The following is a 20,590-nucleotide window of genomic DNA, read 5'->3' as shown; positions in this document are numbered from 1 at the left end:
ATGCACAGGAATGGTTTGTGCATTTCTGATAACAAAAACATTAAACCACATATGTGACCCTGGATAGAAGTACAGCCAGCATGTCATGAAAATATCTGCTGGGAGCTAACAAAGATCTTGTAGAAACAAAAATTACATTCATAATAGACATCTCACTTTAGGAGAAGTATGTTAAATTATTTTTTTAACACATTCATGAATCAATACAGAACAATATATCTATTTACACTGAGTTTAGAAATGCCTTTTTGTAGTAGGTAATTTCTGACAAAAGATTTGTAGGCTATGCTTTGCATTCAAAGATTGTATTTTATATATACTACACAAATCTTATGGTCTACTCATATGGAAAACAAAACAAAGCAAAACAAACAAACAAAAAAAACCAATCAGGTTCATCCAGAGTTCTCAAGCCTTTTCCTGCCTACAAAGGCTGCCTTGTTATAGTAAAGAAAAGGCATAAAATGTCAGAAATAACCTTGGCATGGCTATGAAAAAGTGTAGCATCCATAAAACTGAAAAGGTTTTAGTGCCTGAAATGAGAAAACTATGAGTGAAAGAAGAGGGAAGGGAAGAAGAGGAAGAAGGAGGAAAGAATATGTCAGCAGGAAAAAGCATGGAACATTACGAAGGCTTTTTTGAGGAGACGTTTTCTGGAATTTCAAGGCTGGCATCCTGCAATGGTCAGGGTGGTACGTGTTATAATGGTGGTAGGTGGGGAGGTTGCTGTGGCTGTTGGCACACGAATCCCAGGTAAGTTGCCTGTTGCTTCTTTGAACCTTCACTGCCCACATGAAGGGATGACAGAAAATCAGAAAACAAAAGGACCAGAGAAGAGGGAAAGGTAACTGAATTGCATAAACAAACAAACAAAAAGTCCTCAAATTAAAACAAACAGAAAACAAAATAAATGAAATAATAAATAATCTGGTCTTCTCTTCTTACTAGGGGGTGCTAACTTGGGAACAAAAAATATATTTCTTATCAGAATAAATGCTTCTGTTTTGTCTGTTTAGTTTCTTGTATTATTTTTAAGAGATTAGTACTGAATCTATTTGAAATTTCTTTTTTGCTTTAGGAGCTAAGACTGCAAACTTTTTTTTTCTTTTTCTTTTTTTTTTTTTTTTTAGAAAATATTAAGAAGGTATTATATATGACCATTAACTGAAGATTAGTTAAACTTTCTGCTTGCATTTTGCATTCATTGACATTAAGAAATAAAATCTGATACTATATATCGTGGTGCCTACAATGGCGATGTTTACATGCTGGTCATTTCAATTTACTGCATTGACATTTTAATTTTGGCAGCATATATTGTTGGCATTTTGCTATTCTGTGCCACAAACTACCTCCTGGGCCACAGCACAAAAATTCTATCCTGAAACCTGATTAATAAATAAAGCAAAAATCTAGGGCTCTTGTTATTTAGATGTGCGATTTTTAAGTTCTCAGTCTTTGAAACTTTAAAATAGCCTCTTCCAGATAAAATCTGGGACCAGATTTGATTGCTGATTCTAATTATGGAGAGTCCAGCATAGGCCAAAGGTGAAGGTCAGCATTTACCAAGAGAACGGGAAGCATTTCAGCTGATGTGTCAAATATTAAAGGAAAATGACCAAAGCCACCCTTCACTAAAATGTCTGGTCATCATTAACTCAGCACAGCTGTGTCTTCGCTGAACTGTAAAGGAAGACTGCAAATTCTAAACTGTTCACTGATTTTTTGTCTTCAAAAAACTGCAGGGTACACCCATACTGTGAAACATAAGTTGCTGTATTCAGCCCATGAGCTGTATCACCTATAAGGGCTGCATACACATACCGAGCCCATGACGAAATTCAGCAGTAGCATAAAGTCTGTCAGTTGAGGTGGGGCCCAATTTGTGTTCGCATCTTATTACATGAGACGGAGTAAGGGGAAAGTGGAAGCCACTGCAGAAAGCACCATGAAGTGCCAGAAAAAAAAGCTATAGTTTTGTTTCACTTCATATTACAGGAGCAATGATTGGTTGTCAGAATGTATTAACCCTTCTCTGACTAAAAACCCATGGGTGATGTGACAATGAAGAGTACATGAGGGAAGGGAGTGTACAGAGGCCTAACCCATCCTTGTGGCTTCATGGAGTGGTTGGGGTTCTGGGGCCATTGGCACAACCAGGCCCAGCCCCATCTTGGGGTGCCCTGGGCCTGTGTCCCTCCCTGAGTGCACCCCCTGCCCTTGCCATTCAGGAGTAGATCTGATTATGTGCTTGCACCAAAATATATTTTTTTATATATTCATTTTCCTCAACAGATAACAAATGAGGTAAGGGTGGCTCCCAGGAAGGGAAGCACACGATGCCAGCACCAGGCAGCAGCACTCGAGACCCAACACCACTACTGGCCACCTCATAGACTTTAGAAAATCTCTAATGTCAAACGAGAAAAATCCCAGGAACAGTAGCAGTAGCCTGATATAGTACTATGTATCTAACAGGCTTACCATATCTTCTCAAATGAAATTGTCTCTTTGATTAATGCACACAGATAGCAACATTTCTGGACTTCAACTATGGTGTAAAAATTAAAATGTGGTGAGAACAATGTGTCCTGGTGGATTTTCATTATTTTCAAGTTGCTGTGAGCCTTGTTTGATTAAAAAGACCGCTTCCAGCAGGAAATCATCTGGTAATTTCTGATTTTTTTTTTCCACATTTTATTTTCATACAGAGAGTAGGGATAAAAGTGTCCTAGAAAGTAGGAAGGTACACAAATTCAGTTTGCTCAGCTTGTTGAAAGATAATCCCAGCTCAACAAAAGTTCTGTAAAAGGAAATCCTATCGTGTGTAACAGTAGTAATTTACTGGTAATTTGAGCTATTCCAACCCAGGGTTGTGTACAGCCAGCATAAAACTAATGGGGCAGCAAGAGAAATGAATATTAGCAGCACAGCGAAAAGGAAAAAAAGAAAGAAAAAAAAAAAAGAAAAAAAAAAACACTGATCTTTTATAGTGTTCTCCATTTTATTTTAGGGCTAAAATTTCAATTTATTTTATATACTGACTTTCCTGCCCATTTTAAATTCCTATCACGTTCCCAGAAGACCAATATCTGAGCTCAACAGATACAGCCTTAATGACTCAGCTTATCCCAGACACATAAAGGGAGCTTTTCAAATTCTGCAGCATCTAGGCCATACTACACCTGATGGAAGGTTGTTTCCAAAAGGATACTTGCTTCCATAAAGCATGTTACATCTTGAATTGGTTGTGATATTGGAGCTGCACCACCTAGTGAGGGGCTGGGAAGGGCTGTAAACATTCTAGTTATTCTGGCTTATTTAAGAAAGCAACTTTATTACCTTAGGGAGATTTCTCCCCAAAAGATGTGCTTATGTAGTTTTTGCAGAGCTCCTTGATATGCTTTTTTAATGGCCAGTTCCCAAGCTTGGCATGGCAAGAGCATTGCTTATCAAAGCACCTACACTAGTTGAAGGTGACTAGCACATTAACAGCATCAATTTGTTTTAAATTTTGGTTAAGCAGCGAAGTGCTTCAGGAAATACAATCGACTAAACAAATATTTGGCCCTGGTACTGATCTTCCCGAAAGAAACACTCTTCAAAGGTTATTTAAATAGCCAAAAAAAATATGATATATTTGTTATAAAAATGAGGGATCTGCTTGTACTGTTACAACTGAAATAGATGGAATTATATTTCAAAATTTGCTCTACAATTCATTCTGTTTCTGCAGTCCCACTCCCTGTTCCCTTACCCCTCTGAACAGCTTAAGTAAAAAGGGGAAGGATGTGCAACTGAATAATGTAATAAAATGGTATCATAGGGGTTACTTTTTTACACCCTTGATCTAGGACAAAACTAGTGTCTCCTCAGCATTAGCTCAATATTCACCACTCTGACAAACTGACTAGAGAATTACTTCTCCAGGAACAGTCTGGGTAGTAGACAGATGTCCAAGAACATTTATCATCACTGAAATTTCTAGGCTTCAGAAATCTTGTCTTGGTCTACAGGAGGCAGAGGCACAATATCACAGGCTCAGAAATTGCAATTGTTGGTTCATGCTGCAACACAGGTACCTGTTTTCTACCTTGTTACTTCTTTGACATCCATTAACATGGTATTTTAGATTGAATTTGTGAATACTGTGAATTAGCCACTTTTTCAGAAGTAGTTAGAAATAAGACAGGAGGTTTCCATCTTCAAACATGATTACATTTTATATATATTTGACTCGAAAATGGAAAACCATTATCTTGGTATGAAATAAATGACACAGTGAAAATGGGTTAGCATCTAGGTAACTGTTCCCAAATCCTTTTTCATAAGCACTACCAATGCACCCATGAAACAATCTCAGAAGTATTTTTAAAATATTGTGGCAATAAGTAATAATGCTATACGCAAGGGAAAATAATTATTTCTGAAGCATTTTGAGAGAGAACAAGTCTATTACTGAAGTTGTCATAACAGACTATGAAGTTAGTATGCTGAAAAGAAGTTATCAGTGGCCCTTCCTCCCTGCTCTAATTTGGAGAATCAACTCAGAGAATCATCTACTGAATCACCTAGTTGCCCCCCTCAGTGATTGCAGCAGTAGAGTCAACAGGTGTCTTTGTGTACATTTACAAGTGCGCAGAGCCATTTCTCAGTAAAATATTTCCCTCTCTACCTGTAGGAATCTCAGAGGGTGCATTAAGGCTGAGAAAACACAGAGCTGCTCAGAATCTGTGGAAGCATAACCTGGGGAGCTGAAACAACATTTACAGGCATAACTGCCATCATAGCTTTCTTGGCCATTCAGCAAGAGCAGGAAAAGTCAAAGACAGGAAAATAAAGCAGTATTAGGTGCCACAGATCCTCTTACCGTGCTCTGGGCCTTTCAGTGCTAGCCGTGTCTGGTGGTGAGGGAGGATCTCAAGCTTGACATTATCCGCTGCGTTAGCAAGAAACTGCGTTGCTTCTGCTAGCGTACAGTACTCCATGCTGGTGCCGTCGATGGACAGAATATGGTCTCCTACATGCAATGCGCCACATCTACACAAAAGGGGAAAAACTCCGTATGATCAGGTATGTTTTCTGCTGGGAAAATGAGTTTTACTGCCTTCAAACTGGCCATGACAACTATGAGCGTGTTCTTTCTTTTTCGAGAGAGATTTGTGTTTTGTAGGCATTGTCACTGGTCAGACTTTATATCTATTAGTACGAACCTTAAAAACAATTCAGTTAATACAGTATATGCCGAGACATAACTCACAGAACTGGAATGGGGTAGCTGACTACTAAAATATGTGTGAATGGCAGCAGAATAAAATGAGAAGAGCTTAAGGAGACGCAAATAACTTGGTCACATGTCCCTCACACAAGCACCCAGTTCATCATTTTTTGAGTTATAGTTCAAACATTAATTAGTACAAAAGCTGTAAATGATGATGAAATTATGCAGTAATCAAACAAATAATGAAACCAGGGCTAGCATGGTGACTTGAGGAGTGGGGTGGGGAGGGGGCTATCTGCTAAATCTTGCTGCACTCAAGAGACTGGCTACTGGATGAGTTGAGAAATGCAAACACAGCAGTCAGCATCCCGACGTACCAGTCAAGTGGACAGCTCCTTTAATTGGTTACCCCCTGTGAAATGGGAAAAAAACAGAGGGAGAAAATTAAAGCATCCTGCACCATTGAACTGGAGAACACCCCTGGATCAATGGCCGTCACTCTCAAAGTTTCTACTGTAGGGAAAAGCCCACAGAGGAGCTGTAGACTCACTGCTACAAGTGGGTGCTACCTAAAGCACCATCGTCAAAGAGGAGTTACACGGTAGGGTGACTGGGGACATGCAGGAGGAATTTGCTGCTGAAACGTAATATTTAGGGAGTTTTTAGATATAGGTATGTATATAGAAACATACTGTTTATGTATAAACACACACACGCACGCACACACACCCCAAAAAAGATCCCACAGCTCTGCTACAGAGTTTTAGAACACTACGGAAAAATATCTTTTTCTTTCCCTCAATTTTACATACAATCTGACCTTAATATAGTAGAATGAAGTTTAAATGAAGTACAAAAAAAATACTGCAAAATAACTTCAAAATACAGAAGTCAGTCTTCCTAATACCTCAGTTGTACTCTAAAATTTTAATAGGAAAATCCAGACATAAGAAGTTCCATTTCACTGTAACACAAGAATGAACAATATATTCTAAAAGAACACTTCAAGGTTGCAAAGCCTCAGAATTAACTTCCCTTGACAGCTGTTCCATATTGTGGGCTTACTTTAAGAATTCCAGTGGGGTATTTATTTTTTTTTAAATACTAATCTCTGCTGCAGCATTACATTTAACAGTCAGAGTAGGCCTCTAAACTTCTGTGTTGCATAGTGCAGACAGACAGGCACGTATTATATTGGGGCTGGCTTATGTCATTGAAAACTCTGTGAACGTAACGTAAATGGTGCCCTGGAATTCTTAAACTCCGCAGTATGGAACAATGATCTGACAAAGTGCTAATTTTAAGACCTAGCAACCTTAATAGCATCTGGCTCGGTCAAGTTCATAAAAAAAAGGAGGGGGTTATTTAAAAAACAAATAAACAAACAAACAAAACAAAAACAGAAATAAAACACATGTATGGATCTGCAGTGTCAGCTCTTTGTTGCACTCACCTGTCTGCAATACTCGCAGATTTGATTTTGTCTATGACAATGACCTGTTTGTTGCAGCACATCGAAGTAGACAGTGCAACCCCAAGAGCAGCACCAGGAGTTTTGGCAACTTCAACAAGTAGTGGCCCAGATGCCGTTGCTACTGACTCTGTTAAAATTAGACAACAAAAAATTAGTACTATACCAACTGCATTATTTACCACATTCCTACATAAAATCTCTATTGCTATTCTATTTCTCTACCCAGACAACATGCCACATAAAGACACTCTGGAATATCATCAGTTCTGGAATATCAAGTAACAACTTGTAATGTTGAAACCGATGAAAGCAAGAGGTTTGTGAATCTGAGATGTCTGGAAGTTCATTGCATCAGAATCTGAGATGGATGAGGATGGAGGACCAGGATGCGTTTGAGAATCACTCTTTTAAACAACTGAAGCTAAAAACCACATGAGATTTAAAATGGGCATGCTGAAGAAGCAAAACTAATAAAAAAGTAGATGATCTGAAAAATGAACTGAGTTAAAGAGGTTACATAAGGATGATAAATTCATTTTAAGAAAAGAAGGGGAAGATGGACAGGTGTTATAATAATTCAATGAAGGTGAAGGAAAGGTCCATCAGAAATCCCTCACAAAGAAATAGGACAATTTAGGTGAAAATGGAGAAAGTGCAGGAGGCATGACAACTAGAAATAGTAGAAGTTAAAGCAAAATGCACAGGAGGTTGTGCAGTAGATTCTTGTGGTATCCTGTCATGGGATAAAGTACTTCCTTACAATGGGTCACAGACAGTAGTTGACCAAACACTGAAGAAAGAAAGCAGAAACCTTCAGAGGTGCTTACAACCAGAACAAGGGAAAATGTATAAGTAGAGACATAAAGTTACCAAATGCCCCCCTAGAGAACAGGAGAGATTTGTATTCACAGAGTACTGGAGCCTGTTATAAAATACAAGGAAAATGTTCAGCTGCAACATTTCCCAGAAGCTGTAAGAGAAATGCAGCTGAAGTAAGGAGAAGATAGATAGCAAGGTATTCCATTCAGTCTCAAACCCAGAAAATTAGTCCAGGAATGTAATTCTGTCACAGAAGAGGAAAGACTGTGAAGCAGTGTATTGCTGTATAATGAGACCTTTGTTAACTAACTCTCAGGTAAGGTGCACTTCCTAGCTAGAGAGTAATGTAGGTAAACTGAATATAGAAATTAAAAACGTGCCTGGATAGAGTAACATACAATACCACTAAAGCATCAGTTAATAATTATAGAACATCCTTTTCCCTCAAGAACTGCAGTAATTTTTATATACACTTTGCCTTTTTTCGAGCTAGAAACTTGAGGGTTAGAAGAGGAGATTTAGTATTTTTGAAAGTGCCCACTAATTCTGAATGATTTATTTTTGAGCCCAACTAGGACTGAATTATTAAAAGCTGAACTTCCACAGGCACCACCAAAATAAGCTGCTCTGCACATCTGAACCAAACCTTACATTGCAATCCCAGAAAAGAGTCCACCAGAAGCACTCATGCCTGGTGCTTCAGGTATGAAAGGGTTACAAAGCTGGGTGAACTGACCCTAGCAGCTACCTGTCTTTCTCTAGTGACTAAAAGAGGCAGTCACAGCAATTGAGATCCTGTCTTAGATGCCTTGGGTAAGTGTCTAAGCTAGGCAGGATGCATACAGTGACTTGAATGCAGCCAAAAAGCATGTGTGGCAGAGCAGAATTTAAGAATTCCCAATTCCGATTTCTGTGCTGAGGAACATTTGTCTTCTTGAATATTGCATTGTTTTCTGGAACTACAAACAAGCTCATATTTACAAACATATGGGAAGAAGACTTGAACGACAGTTGTCATGAGTACTGTGACGAAGGTTTGAACTCAGGTGGATCCAGAAAATGATAAAGTTCAACTTGTTACTGGCCTGTCACAAGTTTGTTCTGTAGCAATCGCCTTGAGAAGAGGAGTGGAAACTATATATTCAAATATAATCTGTCAAGAATGAGTAAATCTTTCAAGATGCTGCTCCAGAGTTACATGAGAAATGCACAATCAGCTTATGCCCCAGCATTATTTCCCAGGTGCCTGTTAAAAAGCACTGGGAAGGCAAACCAAGGCCGACAGGATGAATAAATAAGATAAGTACATTAGAGCAACCAGAAGAAAAGAAGTGGAGTGTGTCTAACTGTGGATAATAAACACAAGGAAGAGAAATCAGAGGGCAATAATCAAGCACACATTCCCTGACAGAGAAGGATTAGTTTATCATGTTGAAGTAAAGCATGGGTATGAAAAATGAATCATACAGGTATAAATTATTCATGTGTGGAGATGTTTCGGTCATTAAGATATTTACACCATGACTGAAGCACTTACAGACTATGTTGATTTATTGGCTACGTAATTACATAAGATATACTGATGAATGCTTGCATGAAAAACGCTCTAGATTTTTGATTCTGTTAATAATTTTTCTCACTTTTGGGCACTGCATCTCAGTCAGTACACAAGGCTTGATTAAAACCTCTCAGAGGAAGAAGCATTGCTTTCCGCATGCTGATACATTTCTTCAGTTAGCTAGTAGGACACCTTTTTTATTTGGCAGCTTTAACCACCGGCAACAAGGGGTTTTTCTTATTATTTTTTTATTCCAAATATATTTTTATGTTGTATAAATATACTACATGATACATAAAAAAGTTTTGGATAAAATAAGCATTGTCACAACCTCAAATGATAATGAGAAACAATTCTGAAAGTTGAAAAAAACATTTTTTAGTCTGATTTCCAAATGGAAATGAAGCCTTCATGACCACATTACATGTAGTTGTTCATATGCTCAAAAATGTATGTAGCTACTAATTCTTCCCTATCCTCATGGCTTAACTGCTGAGTCCAGCTCAACAGCTGGTGGATGCCTGAGGACAGAAAACCTCTTTAGGACTCCAGCAGTGGGACAGGCCAAAAAGCGAGCTGCTTGTTATTGGGCAACAGAAAACCTACATGGGAAACAGTGCTTATAAATGCCCTAAAATAGAAAAAGCTTCAATCATAGCATGCAATCAACAATGACACTAAATCCACAGGAAACCAAACTCTATCAGTCTATGACGCCATAATTTTTCCCCCTAAGGCCTCTTGTACTTCAAGCTGGGAAGCGCTGATATGCAGTGAGCATGTTCTTGTAGGAACACTGAGCCCTGTTGCTACTGTCTCTGCTTCACACTCCTCTAACTGGAAAGTTTCTGGTGCTTTCTTATATTTTTCAGAAGTTATACCAAAATAAATATTTTTGAGTGGTTTTAAAGAGACAGACAAGGAGGAAGTATGTCAAAACAGACTTTGACTCTAAAGAGGTAGCTGAACCAGTCTCTCCACAAGACTGCTATCGATCTTGCCTTTATGCTGCTGTATCTTCTACCAATAACACGAGTGAGAATGAAGTGGATGACTTACTATCTCATACTGATTTTCCTCTTGCTGAGCTTCTTCCCTATTACATGTTCACAGACTAACAATTTTTTTCACCTTAAAAACGTATAGAGCAGGTCCATGTAGCCTTCTCTGTTGTTGTGATTCTCTGACTGAAAGCAGTAAAATACATGTACATGTGATGTATATATGTGTATTTAGCAAGTCTGCACTGGTTCAGATCGGTAAATATAGTTCTTCAAACATTGCAGTTCTCCCATTGCAGTTTCATTTTTCTGTAGTAATGCATTAACATATCTAAACATGTCTCAATCCTGTCACAAGAGAAGCCAATATTTCACAGAAATAATTTTTCTTGATCACAAATGTGCTCTCTCCTGCTCCTCACATCTTTTTTTGTTCCCTTCATAAAGAAGTTTTGCAGCCCACAGACAGCAAGTGGGAATTTTTTTCTAGATAAGGTTCAGGATTTCAGGTGTCAGACATCCCATAGGCTTACAATCAGGAATTTGGTATTTACCATTCCTTTGGAAAACTACAGTGCTGAAATGTGAAAATCAAAGTTGATGCATTTTTTATAGGGCACTTAAAATCCCTGGCCAGTTGTACAGATTTAAGCCTCGGTAACCAGCCCAAAGGCCAGGCAGAATTTCTAACAGACTGAGTGAATTTTGTTTCTAAGAGCCATGGCTTTAGCAGTTACAGTCTCCAGTTAGTCTATTTTGCAAAGCCCTTGGCAGCACTGCTCAGCTAACAATGGAGCACTGTAAAAGCACTCAGGGATTCTGCATGCATTCACATCCACTTTTCTTCACTTAACTGACAAACTATTCATTACTGTCAAACAGCATCTTAAACACTTAATGAATCTTGTCATCTTCCATGTGGTTTGCTTATTGTATTCTTAAGGACTTTTTTTTTTTTTTTTTTTTTTTAAATGAATTTTGAATGCTCAAAAAGAGCATTCTTTGTGTCCATTGAAACACTCTTTGTATGACCGATACCCTTAACGTTGTCCAAACTCGCAGTCCAGTGGTGGCACCATCATATCCTACCTGTGATATTGACACTCATAATACCATGACCCCACCATGACCCTTCTCTTGTTTTTCTGAGGCTGACCCAGTGAGAGGTGGTCAGCCTCTTCCAACTGCCCATCTTTTCCATGGTCTCAAGGGAAACAGGAATCAAACTCAGAAATGGCTAGTTCTTTTTACTGTGCAAGAGAAAGACTTGCTGGGAGTGGGGAGGCTTTTTTCCACATCTGTCCTCTCTCCGTGCATGCTTCTCTCCACTGATACCTTTTTCCTTCCCCACATTGGCTGTTCACCAGTTCATAAATACAAACAGATGAAAAAACACACTTCTGGATGCACCAAGTCACACACAGCCACTTCCTAAAATATGTCTTAGGCTGTCTTGCTAGCATTTTTTCTTTCCTTTCTAGGGGCATTTTTCCTCCCTCCCTCCCTCCCTCCCTCCCTCCCTCCCTTCCTCACTCACTCACTCACATTTAACACCAACTAGATGATTAGCTAGGTCTCCCTAACACACACACAGCTGACTGATGGTTATTTAAATACTAATATTTTGGAGGTGGGAGGCTGCTTGTTTATGTAATCCTCTTTCCTTGTACTTTGGAGATAATTTGATCTCAACAAATCCCTAATCCCCATTTTGCTAAAAAGGGAACATTAATTACCAATTTCTTTAAAAGATCTAATTAAGAAATTGAGATTGGGATCATGGGTCAATGGTTTCAAGAAGGAAAGCAGCAGCAGGGGAAGAGGCAGGAATAAAACCTCTGCAGTGTCTAAAGGGCACAGGAGCAACATTGAAGATGCCCTACAGCTAGGTAGGCCCATTATCACTCATTCAGAGCAATATTATTTGATTCCTCAGACTTTTGTGACTATAAAGGTCATAAGTAAACCACACATACTGTATTGAAGCGCAGTACTGGCCTTGGCATTCTGTTCTACTTATACTGCATAATGTTTGCACCCTGGCTTTGTTCATGCTTCATTTAGCAGAGTAACCTTTTTTCATCTCAGATCTTTTGGGAAAACTGGAATCAATGCCAGCTAGCAAGCTCTGATAATGATTGCTGAAAAGCTCAAAGTCATTGACAGTGTTTCTAATTCTCCCTTGAGAACTGGAATACAGAAAATATTAATAAGCTTAATGACGTGTGAGACTTTACTCTAAAACACGTTTTGGAACAGAGCAAGCCATCATTATCCATTGCAAGCAATATTCGGGAAGTGAGGGTGGTAGTTTCTTTAATAATAAAACAACTGTTTAAAAATTAAATAATGTTCTTGTTCAAAGGGTCAGTGACAGTCTCCAAGGCCCGACTTACAACTTTGCATAAAACATGTGCGCTCCTAGTGTTCCCTTGGCTGTGGAGTCTGTATGTGTTTCAGGCGCGCTGCAGAGTGAGCAACAGATGTTCTAATTTTACCCATCTCAGCTGGAATCAGAGGGGCAAGAACAGTATGCATAAATAAATAAATAAATAAATAAACGAATCAGTGTTGCCAATAACAGCATGGCACTGGAGCTGCTGGGCTACTAATTGGAAGAAAGCTCAAAGTCCACTGAAAAAGATGAAATTGCTGTTAAGAAAAAAACAAAACAAAACAAAACAAACAACCACCAATGACATTTTACATCCTCTCACTTTTAGAATAATCAGATTTTTAAAATAAGAAATAGGAATAGTTTTAAGAGGATGCCAGCAGAATGAGTGACAATGAGATCGGAGGGATCTCTGAGCCTCAGAATGGAAAATAGAGGCATTATTCTCTAAATGAATGCATCGTCTATCTCCTCCCCTATGCACAAGCAATTTCATATTCTCGTCAACTGGCTGGCACAATCTTTCCATTTTCCTCTTCTCGTCTAATTCTTGCAGTTCATTTATATGCCTCTAATGCACTCAAGTTCTTCAGATCAAAAGCTTAAGAGCTGCCTTTACCTAATTTCATACTTTGCAACCTTAACCCCATCATCCTTCTCAGCTCAGAAATGCCTGCTAACCAGCTAAGAACCGCCCTTGCCTTCAAAGTGCTCAAAACAGCGTGGGTGGGGATGTACTCAAAATCTGCCTGTGGACTTTTCTTCTCAGATTTTCTCTCATGTTCAGACTCCAAGGCCTGCCTAAGCCCTTTTTGCTTAAAAGACTTTTCCTCAAGTCTTGGGGCACTCTTTCTTCCCACTAACACTGCCTCATGCTCAAATGTCTTTTATTTTTTACTAGGTCTCTCCTACACCCAAAAGTAGTATTAAATCCCAATCTCTCCATTTATATGTATCTTTATTTTCACACGCCCTGTTAAAACCTGATTTATCTATTGCTGAACTTAAAACAGAGAGGGGACATGGCTGGTGAAGCCTATATTGATGATTCCGAAGCTGATCTAGTCTGAATGCATTCCGGTTAAGCCCAGGCTCTGCAATTTCTTTCTTTTGCTACCTGAAAACTGACTACTTCATGGTAAACTGAGGTGGCACTGAAAGAACTACTGGAAACTCAAATCACCCCCCTGATGACAGCATGGACTTCTGCCTGTGTTTCTTTTCAGGAAAGGAATTCAGAAACAGTGATGTTTTAAACCCGTCTCCTAAGACAGACCTCCAAAACACTGCAAATAATATGCAAGCTCCTCTGCTGAGACCCTGCAAAACAAAGCACTGTTTTCTCCATCGCACAAGGCATAGATACAGCTACATAGATGCATATGTACCTACGTACAAAAGATCTTCCCCACGCTTATCTTTATTATGCAAGTAGGGCAGGAAACTACAATACACCAGAACTTGGATTTCTTCAAAACAGCCCTGTTCTTGTACGATTCTGTCCCCAACTAATCATAACAAATAGAACAAATAAGGACAACATAATGTGCATCTCTGCCTGCAAACTAAGAAACAGCTGGGGTGTCATATTTTATGTCTGTCAACCTGTATGCTTGTAAGTAGACACTACTATTAAGTGCTGCAATACCTACAAATTACATCTATTTGCCATAATGACCCTAAGTTTGCATCCCATGTGAACAGTAAGAATTAGAGAGGGTCTGGATTCTCTTCAGAAGTCTGCAAAGTGCAACACCCCTCACTGCCAGCACTTGACAGATGGCAATGAATGCTGCAAACACCCAAACTTTGTGTGGAGATGACAGAATTTCCATCCACCCAGGGAGCTACCATGCTAATGATGTACTGGATAATCCCAGAAGCTGCAGAGCAAAGGCATGCCCTGGAGAGTCTGGACATCTTGATAAAAGAGCTGCCATGCACATGAAACAGATAAGGCAATAGAAGACATGCCAACATCACGCAGTGCAATGCTGTGGTATGGACCTCCCTGTGCCAGCTCCATCTCCCCACCCAGCTGGTAGAGCTCAGGCCCTGCAACCAGCAGAGCCACATGAGCAAGGTGCCAGGATTTCAACAGCGACTCTCAGCAAGGCGACAGATCCAAGCACAGCTCTGCTCCCGTGTGGCTGGCGTGCTTGAGGTGCATGACAAGACTTTGATCAAGGTCCTCTGTACTGAGCCATGCTGTCTCATACATTCATTGATTGCTTTGAACGTGGTAGCAACCTCCACACAGGTGCTAACCACAGTCTTTGACTCTTAGTGTACTTCTTTTATCATTGAAAACAATGGTCTTGGTTTGGTTCAATAGGCAGGAGGTTTCAGACCTGGCTAAAACAGTTCTCTGCAAGGTCTGTTAGATGAGTAGAAACCAATACAAACAAACAAACAACAACCAACCAACTAAAACCACCTAAACTGAGACTCTGTATTGATATCCATAACAGAGAATATGAATTTTGTGATGCTACAAGTAAGTATATCTGTACCATTTTTCCCCCCAAAACCTGTGGTTTATTTTCAGTAATCTGTGCTTTAGCACAGCTGTCTTATAAATAATTGGTGCATTGGCACCACCACTGTATGAAATGCTACCAGGCAGAAGGCTGGGGCTGAGATCTGACCTTGATATTAATGCACCAAGGAGCAAAGTGAGAATTTTGCAGCTCTCTGGGGTTGCTAGAAAGGGCATAGAATATTTTGCCATTTGATGCCAGCCACTCATAAAATGAAACTAAAGCAGAATGAGAGAGAAAACAAGTTTATTAACTGCCCTCTCTTTCTGCTTTAGTATTGCCTGAGGAGCAGTTTGACAAAAAATTAAAAAAAAAAAAATAGAGAGAGAAAGAGTAATTTAGGTAATTCACCCTCAAACCCAACACAGAAGCCATAGTTCTGAACACACACACTCTTTGGTCCCACATTGCACAAATAATCATGGATTGCTTACCTGTTGTCTGCATATTTTCCAATTTTTCCCTTCCCAGTGCTTGTTCTGGGTAAAACAGAAACAGGACTACTGGGAGCATGCATATATTTAAAGTAAAAGAAGATGGTCTCAATATTCTCTGTTATCTGCAGCATACATTTCCAGCAAAAAAAAAAAAAACACAATTTCACATATTTGTTTTCTCAAAGCTCCAACCAAGCAGTAAACCCTAGAAACCCCAGCACCTCATAAGCGCCAGCATCCCAGCAGTGAGAAGTGCACTCTTTCCTCTGCCTCAGCTCCCAGCTTGCTGCCAGGGTCACCCTTGGTGAGGCTCCTGTGCGGCTCCTCCTTTCTGTTTGCCAGGCCAGTTCCTGCTGCCGGGCTCGGCGGGACTCCAGGTCCTCTCATGCCCCTGTCTGATGTCTTTTTCTTTTTGAAGAAGTTCTAGTACTTGTGAGGTAAACAGATTCAGTAATTACTGAATTTGAGTAAAGGAGAGAATGTGAAAAAGAGAAAGTGGAAAACCTTTTCCAGGAGTGTGTCTTTTTCTTTACTTTTCTCCTCTGTCTTCTCCTCAACTCTTCCTTCCCCTTCCCTCTCTTTTCCTTTTCCACCCCAATTTGCCTAGGCTGTAAAGCCCTTGAAAAATTAGAGGCCACAGTGCTCAGAAGAAGGCAACACTGCTGAGCTGACCCTAACAGAAATACTGTCCTTACACAAGTGGTAAAACATAAACAAAAAAAAACAAAAACAAAAAAAGAATTAGGAGCTGGTTAAAATAAGTGGAACATCAAATATACATCATTATAAAAACGCATGCACATAAAAAAAAAAAGGACAGACCATTCTACTTACAGAATGATACTAAAAGGAGAAAAAAGGAAAATAATTACAGTCACCATGTGGGCACAAAGCACTTTAAACTTAACGAACCTCAAAATGAATATTGCCTGGATGAACTTACTTTTACCTTCCTTCTTTAATTACTTATTCACATATTCTTGTCTCTTAAAGAGCCTTGCAGAAAAGGTAGACAGGGACTATTTCATGAATAGCACCAAACTCTTCCCTTTTTCTTTCATTCTCATGCCTTAATTACTGATTACTCTTCTCATCCTGGCCTGAGCACATGGGGCAGGGGAGCTATTGTACAGTGCTGCATTACAACCCAAGTTTATTAATGATTTTGTCTCATAACCACCCCTCAGAGCAAAAGCGTGGTATTTTCCCCATTGCATAGATAAACAAATGAGGATCAAATAAATGAAGGTCAAAAGCATCTATTAGTCTGGAGAGACCAATGTGAGACATCTGTATGCAATATTCCAACTAAAAACTGTATCATAATACATATGCTACATGGACTCTGAGTAAGGCTATATGGGCATCTGTAACTTTTGCATTTCCAGTCCTTGAAGAGCTGAACTGAAAGAAACTTTGCAAAGACAAGAAAAACCATGCCCTGATTTATGCAAACTCTTGGGAAAGTTATCAAAAATGCTGTTTCTCCTGAGCACACTGAGCTGTACCTGTTCAAAGACTTCAAAATGTAGCTACATCTGGGTGGATTTTCATTGGGATAAGCAGCAGAAGAGACTTTCCTGAAAAGAGCTCTCTTTCCTGCAACCACTACCTTTAAAGTACAGGTCTGTGTACCAGTGCTTTGAAAAGACACATCATCCTAAAGGAAAGATTCTCCAACATTCTCATTCATAAGCAAAACAGCTTTCTTTAAAACTCAGTCCTGGAAATGGCAGAACGATTTTGCCTAAAAATGCTAAAAAAATTAATTCAGATATAGACAGCTGGGTGAAGCTGGAACGGGGCCACAAGAAAAACCTCAGCATAAACTGCTGAAGTTTTAACAGTTCTTAAAATTAGTGGGTTTAACTGTGAGGTGGTTTACAGAAGTCTCAAGCAAGCTGTTCTTTCTGCAAGGGTTTCATAACGAAGCACGGAAAGGACACATCTTTTCTCTTTTGCTTTTCTTTTGCAGCTGTTTTCTAGTTTAAACATAGCAGCTGATGCTTCTCTCACATTCCCTATCCAGCTAAAGAACGGCGGAATCACTGAATGAGACAGACCAGCAGCACCAATGCCTCCCCGTGTTTTATAACACCAACCATCAACATTTGAAATCTGGTCTGTTGTGCAAAAGCCAAAAAGCAAACCGAATGAAATGCACAGTGGTTGTTAATCTAAGAGTTTCTCTTGCAGGCAGTAAGACTAAGAGTTTCACCAAAATCTAGATACTGGGAATGACTACAAATCCAGCAAAAAAATACAAAACCAGTAATTTCATGCATGTATGTCCCATCCCCACACTAATGATAAAGTACCAGAAAAGAAAGATCTTCGTAAAGTGGTAAAGAGAAAGTGGCCCTGGCATGTCCTCTGTTCACGAGCAGAAGCAGCGCTGCTATTAAATAACGTGCACCAGAATTAGCTCCTTATAACACAGGTCTTCTTTACCCTTCAGAGTTAGTTTGCTGTAGAATCCCTAAAGCAGATACTCTCACTCTGGCAGTGAAAAAAAACACGTTGATTTAATGGTGCAAACACTGCTAAAATTAGAAGACTCTTATGCTGTCATGAGACATTTTGGTTGGTATCAACTGGGTCCCTGTTTTGGGAGAACTGATAGGGGGGCAAAGAAACTCAGCTCCACTGTTTATTTTCCTAATGGCAAAGCTCTTCAAATGTAGGACAAGGGCTAGATTTTTCTCCTTTGGGTCCTATTTTAAATCCCAGCTGAAGTCATTGAGAGGCCTTCTCCTGAGTCAAACAGGTTTGGGCCAGGCCTTGGCTAACTTCATGAAAGGCAACAGACGGCTCACCTAAGGATCCGTAGTTCTTGTTCTCATCTGGAATGCTTCAGGGCAGCACTCTGCAGCACTGCAGTAGCTAGGGATTAGATCCAGCTTCAAGTGCATGCAAAAACTACTAAATTCAGCAGAGAACATCAGCTAGCAGACTCTATTCAATCAAGATAAAACAACACATTTAGCTAAAAATCCAATTCAAGGGCATTAAATACATGCATTCAGCATATCTTTTTGAATGGAGGTGTTAACTGTGATTAGGAACAGCTAGTTATTAAGTTGTTGTTGGGCTTTCTGAGCCAAAAAATGGCAGGAGGAATTCCAGGGATAGTTTGTTTCAGATTTTCTTTCCAGTTATTGGAAAGGTTGTGTCAGACACATATTAATGACAGTGTGGAAACCACAGGCTCAATACGTTTGCAGTGTGACCCAGGTTCTTTTTTTTTTTTTTTAAGCTGCTTGAGGCCTTCAGATTTCAATTAAGAACTCAGGCAGGCTGACCTGAATCAGCAATAGCTTTTGGATATAAAATGAAGGATAAAGAAAAACCCAACTAGGAGTTTTTGAAGAAAGTGTGGAGACACTTTCTAAGTCACATGAAACAAGTCCCAAAGCTCTGCCTCAAGGTGTACGTACACCATCTTTTCATGTATAAAACCTTCGGATTATACGCCAGAAAAAAAAGTGAAAACAACCCTGTAATTCAGAGGCAATATGGTTTATATACACCTCTGTGTAAGGCAAGAGAAAAACTCATCCTAGAAAGCCCTTTCTTCTTCAATATCATCACTATTTCTGTTCTCCCATGGTGTGGCTCTGTTATCCCCAGAGCCTCATTGCCTTTGATACCCTATGGCCAATTTTGTCGATTGGCAAAGCCCTGTTCTACTTCCAATTTCATCCAGGTAACCTGAGGGTCTGGGTCACCACCTGACTTGACTCATTTACAAGGAAGACTGCTTTTGCAGTGGTGTGGGTTTGATGTGTCAAACTGCAGTTTTCAGTCAGGGAAGAAATGTCTGGAGGCAGAAAAGAGGAAGGAAAAAGCCTCTGCTTGCCACAGCTTTACCTGCAACCTTGGGAAGCTGTCTTATCCTTCACCGCTCGTCTCCTCAGAAGGGCTCAGCACTTTTTCTGGCTGCAGTGAGCCATGACTTTTCTGCTAGAGTCAGAATTGCAACTAAAGATGAAACCTGTGAATGGTCTAGATAAGCACTCTTCATAAAACCACTCCCACCCTCTCCTCTTCCCCCAAGAAGAAAGCAGGTAAGATTTAAATGAAACCTGCTTGCATTTGTTTTATTTTGAATGCATATTCAATTATGACAGAAACATCATTTTGTTAAGGTCCTCCAGCATCTACACTGTAACAGCAACACAACCAATTGATAACAGCTGTCAGAATATTCTGGCCAGTTTCCCTACAAATGAAAAGCACAAGACTCACAGAAGGTCAAACACCACTAGTCACCAAGGAATTGATTAAAAAAAAAAGAAAAATCAAATCCAATAGCATTTTTGGCTGAAGACTGCCTAACACATGGAGTAATTTTTATCAACTTGTTTCCCCAAACCATGCTGATAAATACTGAGTTCATAGGCTGTGAAATGATGTCTTTAAAACGACGAAGCATGGTAACCATGTATTTAGAAAAAGATGCAAAGACAGGTTATTATGGGTTTTTAGAATTACTGTAGGGGAATGTGATCTGAATAACAAATACACAGAGAGTAGAACATTTTACTCATCGTACAACTGAGTAACAGCCTCAGAAGTACAATTCTGTGTAACAAAATCACGTTGTAAGAAATGCCACTGGTGCAATTATCTCTGAGTATCTTTGTTGATTTCAAGATAACTCATTCACCTTAGACATTGATTTTTTCCCCACCTGTATTTCCAGCTCACAAGCCTTAGAACTATCTTTTCTGAGCAGTACACATCTCCCACATGATGAATACTAGGTAGTGCAGTCTCAAAGGATCTGCTTCAGATCACATTCATAACAGTTTTGCACCAGAAGGCCATTGATTGAGACAGTTAATATTTAGGCAAAATACCTAAAAATATTCATAGTTTAAAAATCCACATTTTTCCGTTCTGTAAAATGAAAAATAAACCATGAACCTTAGTAAAAAGGACTGAAAATCTGCCCTACTTCATCCAAACTTAACCTCATAGTTCATGCCCAGCAAAGGTGTTCCAGGAAACGAGTGAAGTTATTCTTGGGTTTTCTCCCCTTGACCTAACCCATCAGGCACAGTCATACTAATGAAAAAAACATCAAAAGGATGGAAGAGTTTGATTCTGGATTTTTCAAACACTTCCCTCAAGGAGAGTCTT

General features: G+C 39.5%; 1 protein-coding gene across 6 annotated transcripts in view; it reads right to left on the bottom strand.

Moving 5' to 3' along the window:
- The window catches only part of GRIP1 (glutamate receptor interacting protein 1), a 325,481-nt gene that overhangs the window by 48,234 nt on the left and 256,657 nt on the right, over nt 1-20,590 (bottom strand). For all 6 annotated transcript variants that reach the window (XM_082784855.1, XM_082784860.1, XM_082784859.1 and 3 more), the window contains 2 exons: nt 6,675-6,822; nt 4,871-5,040 (listed from right to left, as the gene is read on the bottom strand). In XM_082784855.1, coding sequence (XP_082640981.1) covers nt 4,871-5,040; nt 6,675-6,822 — 318 coding nt within the window. The remainder of the gene's footprint in view (nt 1-4,870; nt 5,041-6,674; nt 6,823-20,590) is intronic.

Source organism: Aythya marila (genome assembly GCF_965140915.1).
Source record: "Aythya marila genome assembly, chromosome: 1".
NCBI lineage: Eukaryota > Metazoa > Chordata > Aves > Anseriformes > Anatidae > Aythya > Aythya marila.
The sequence above is the reverse complement of the archived record's forward strand: the minus strand, read 5'-3'. Positions and strand labels throughout refer to the sequence as shown.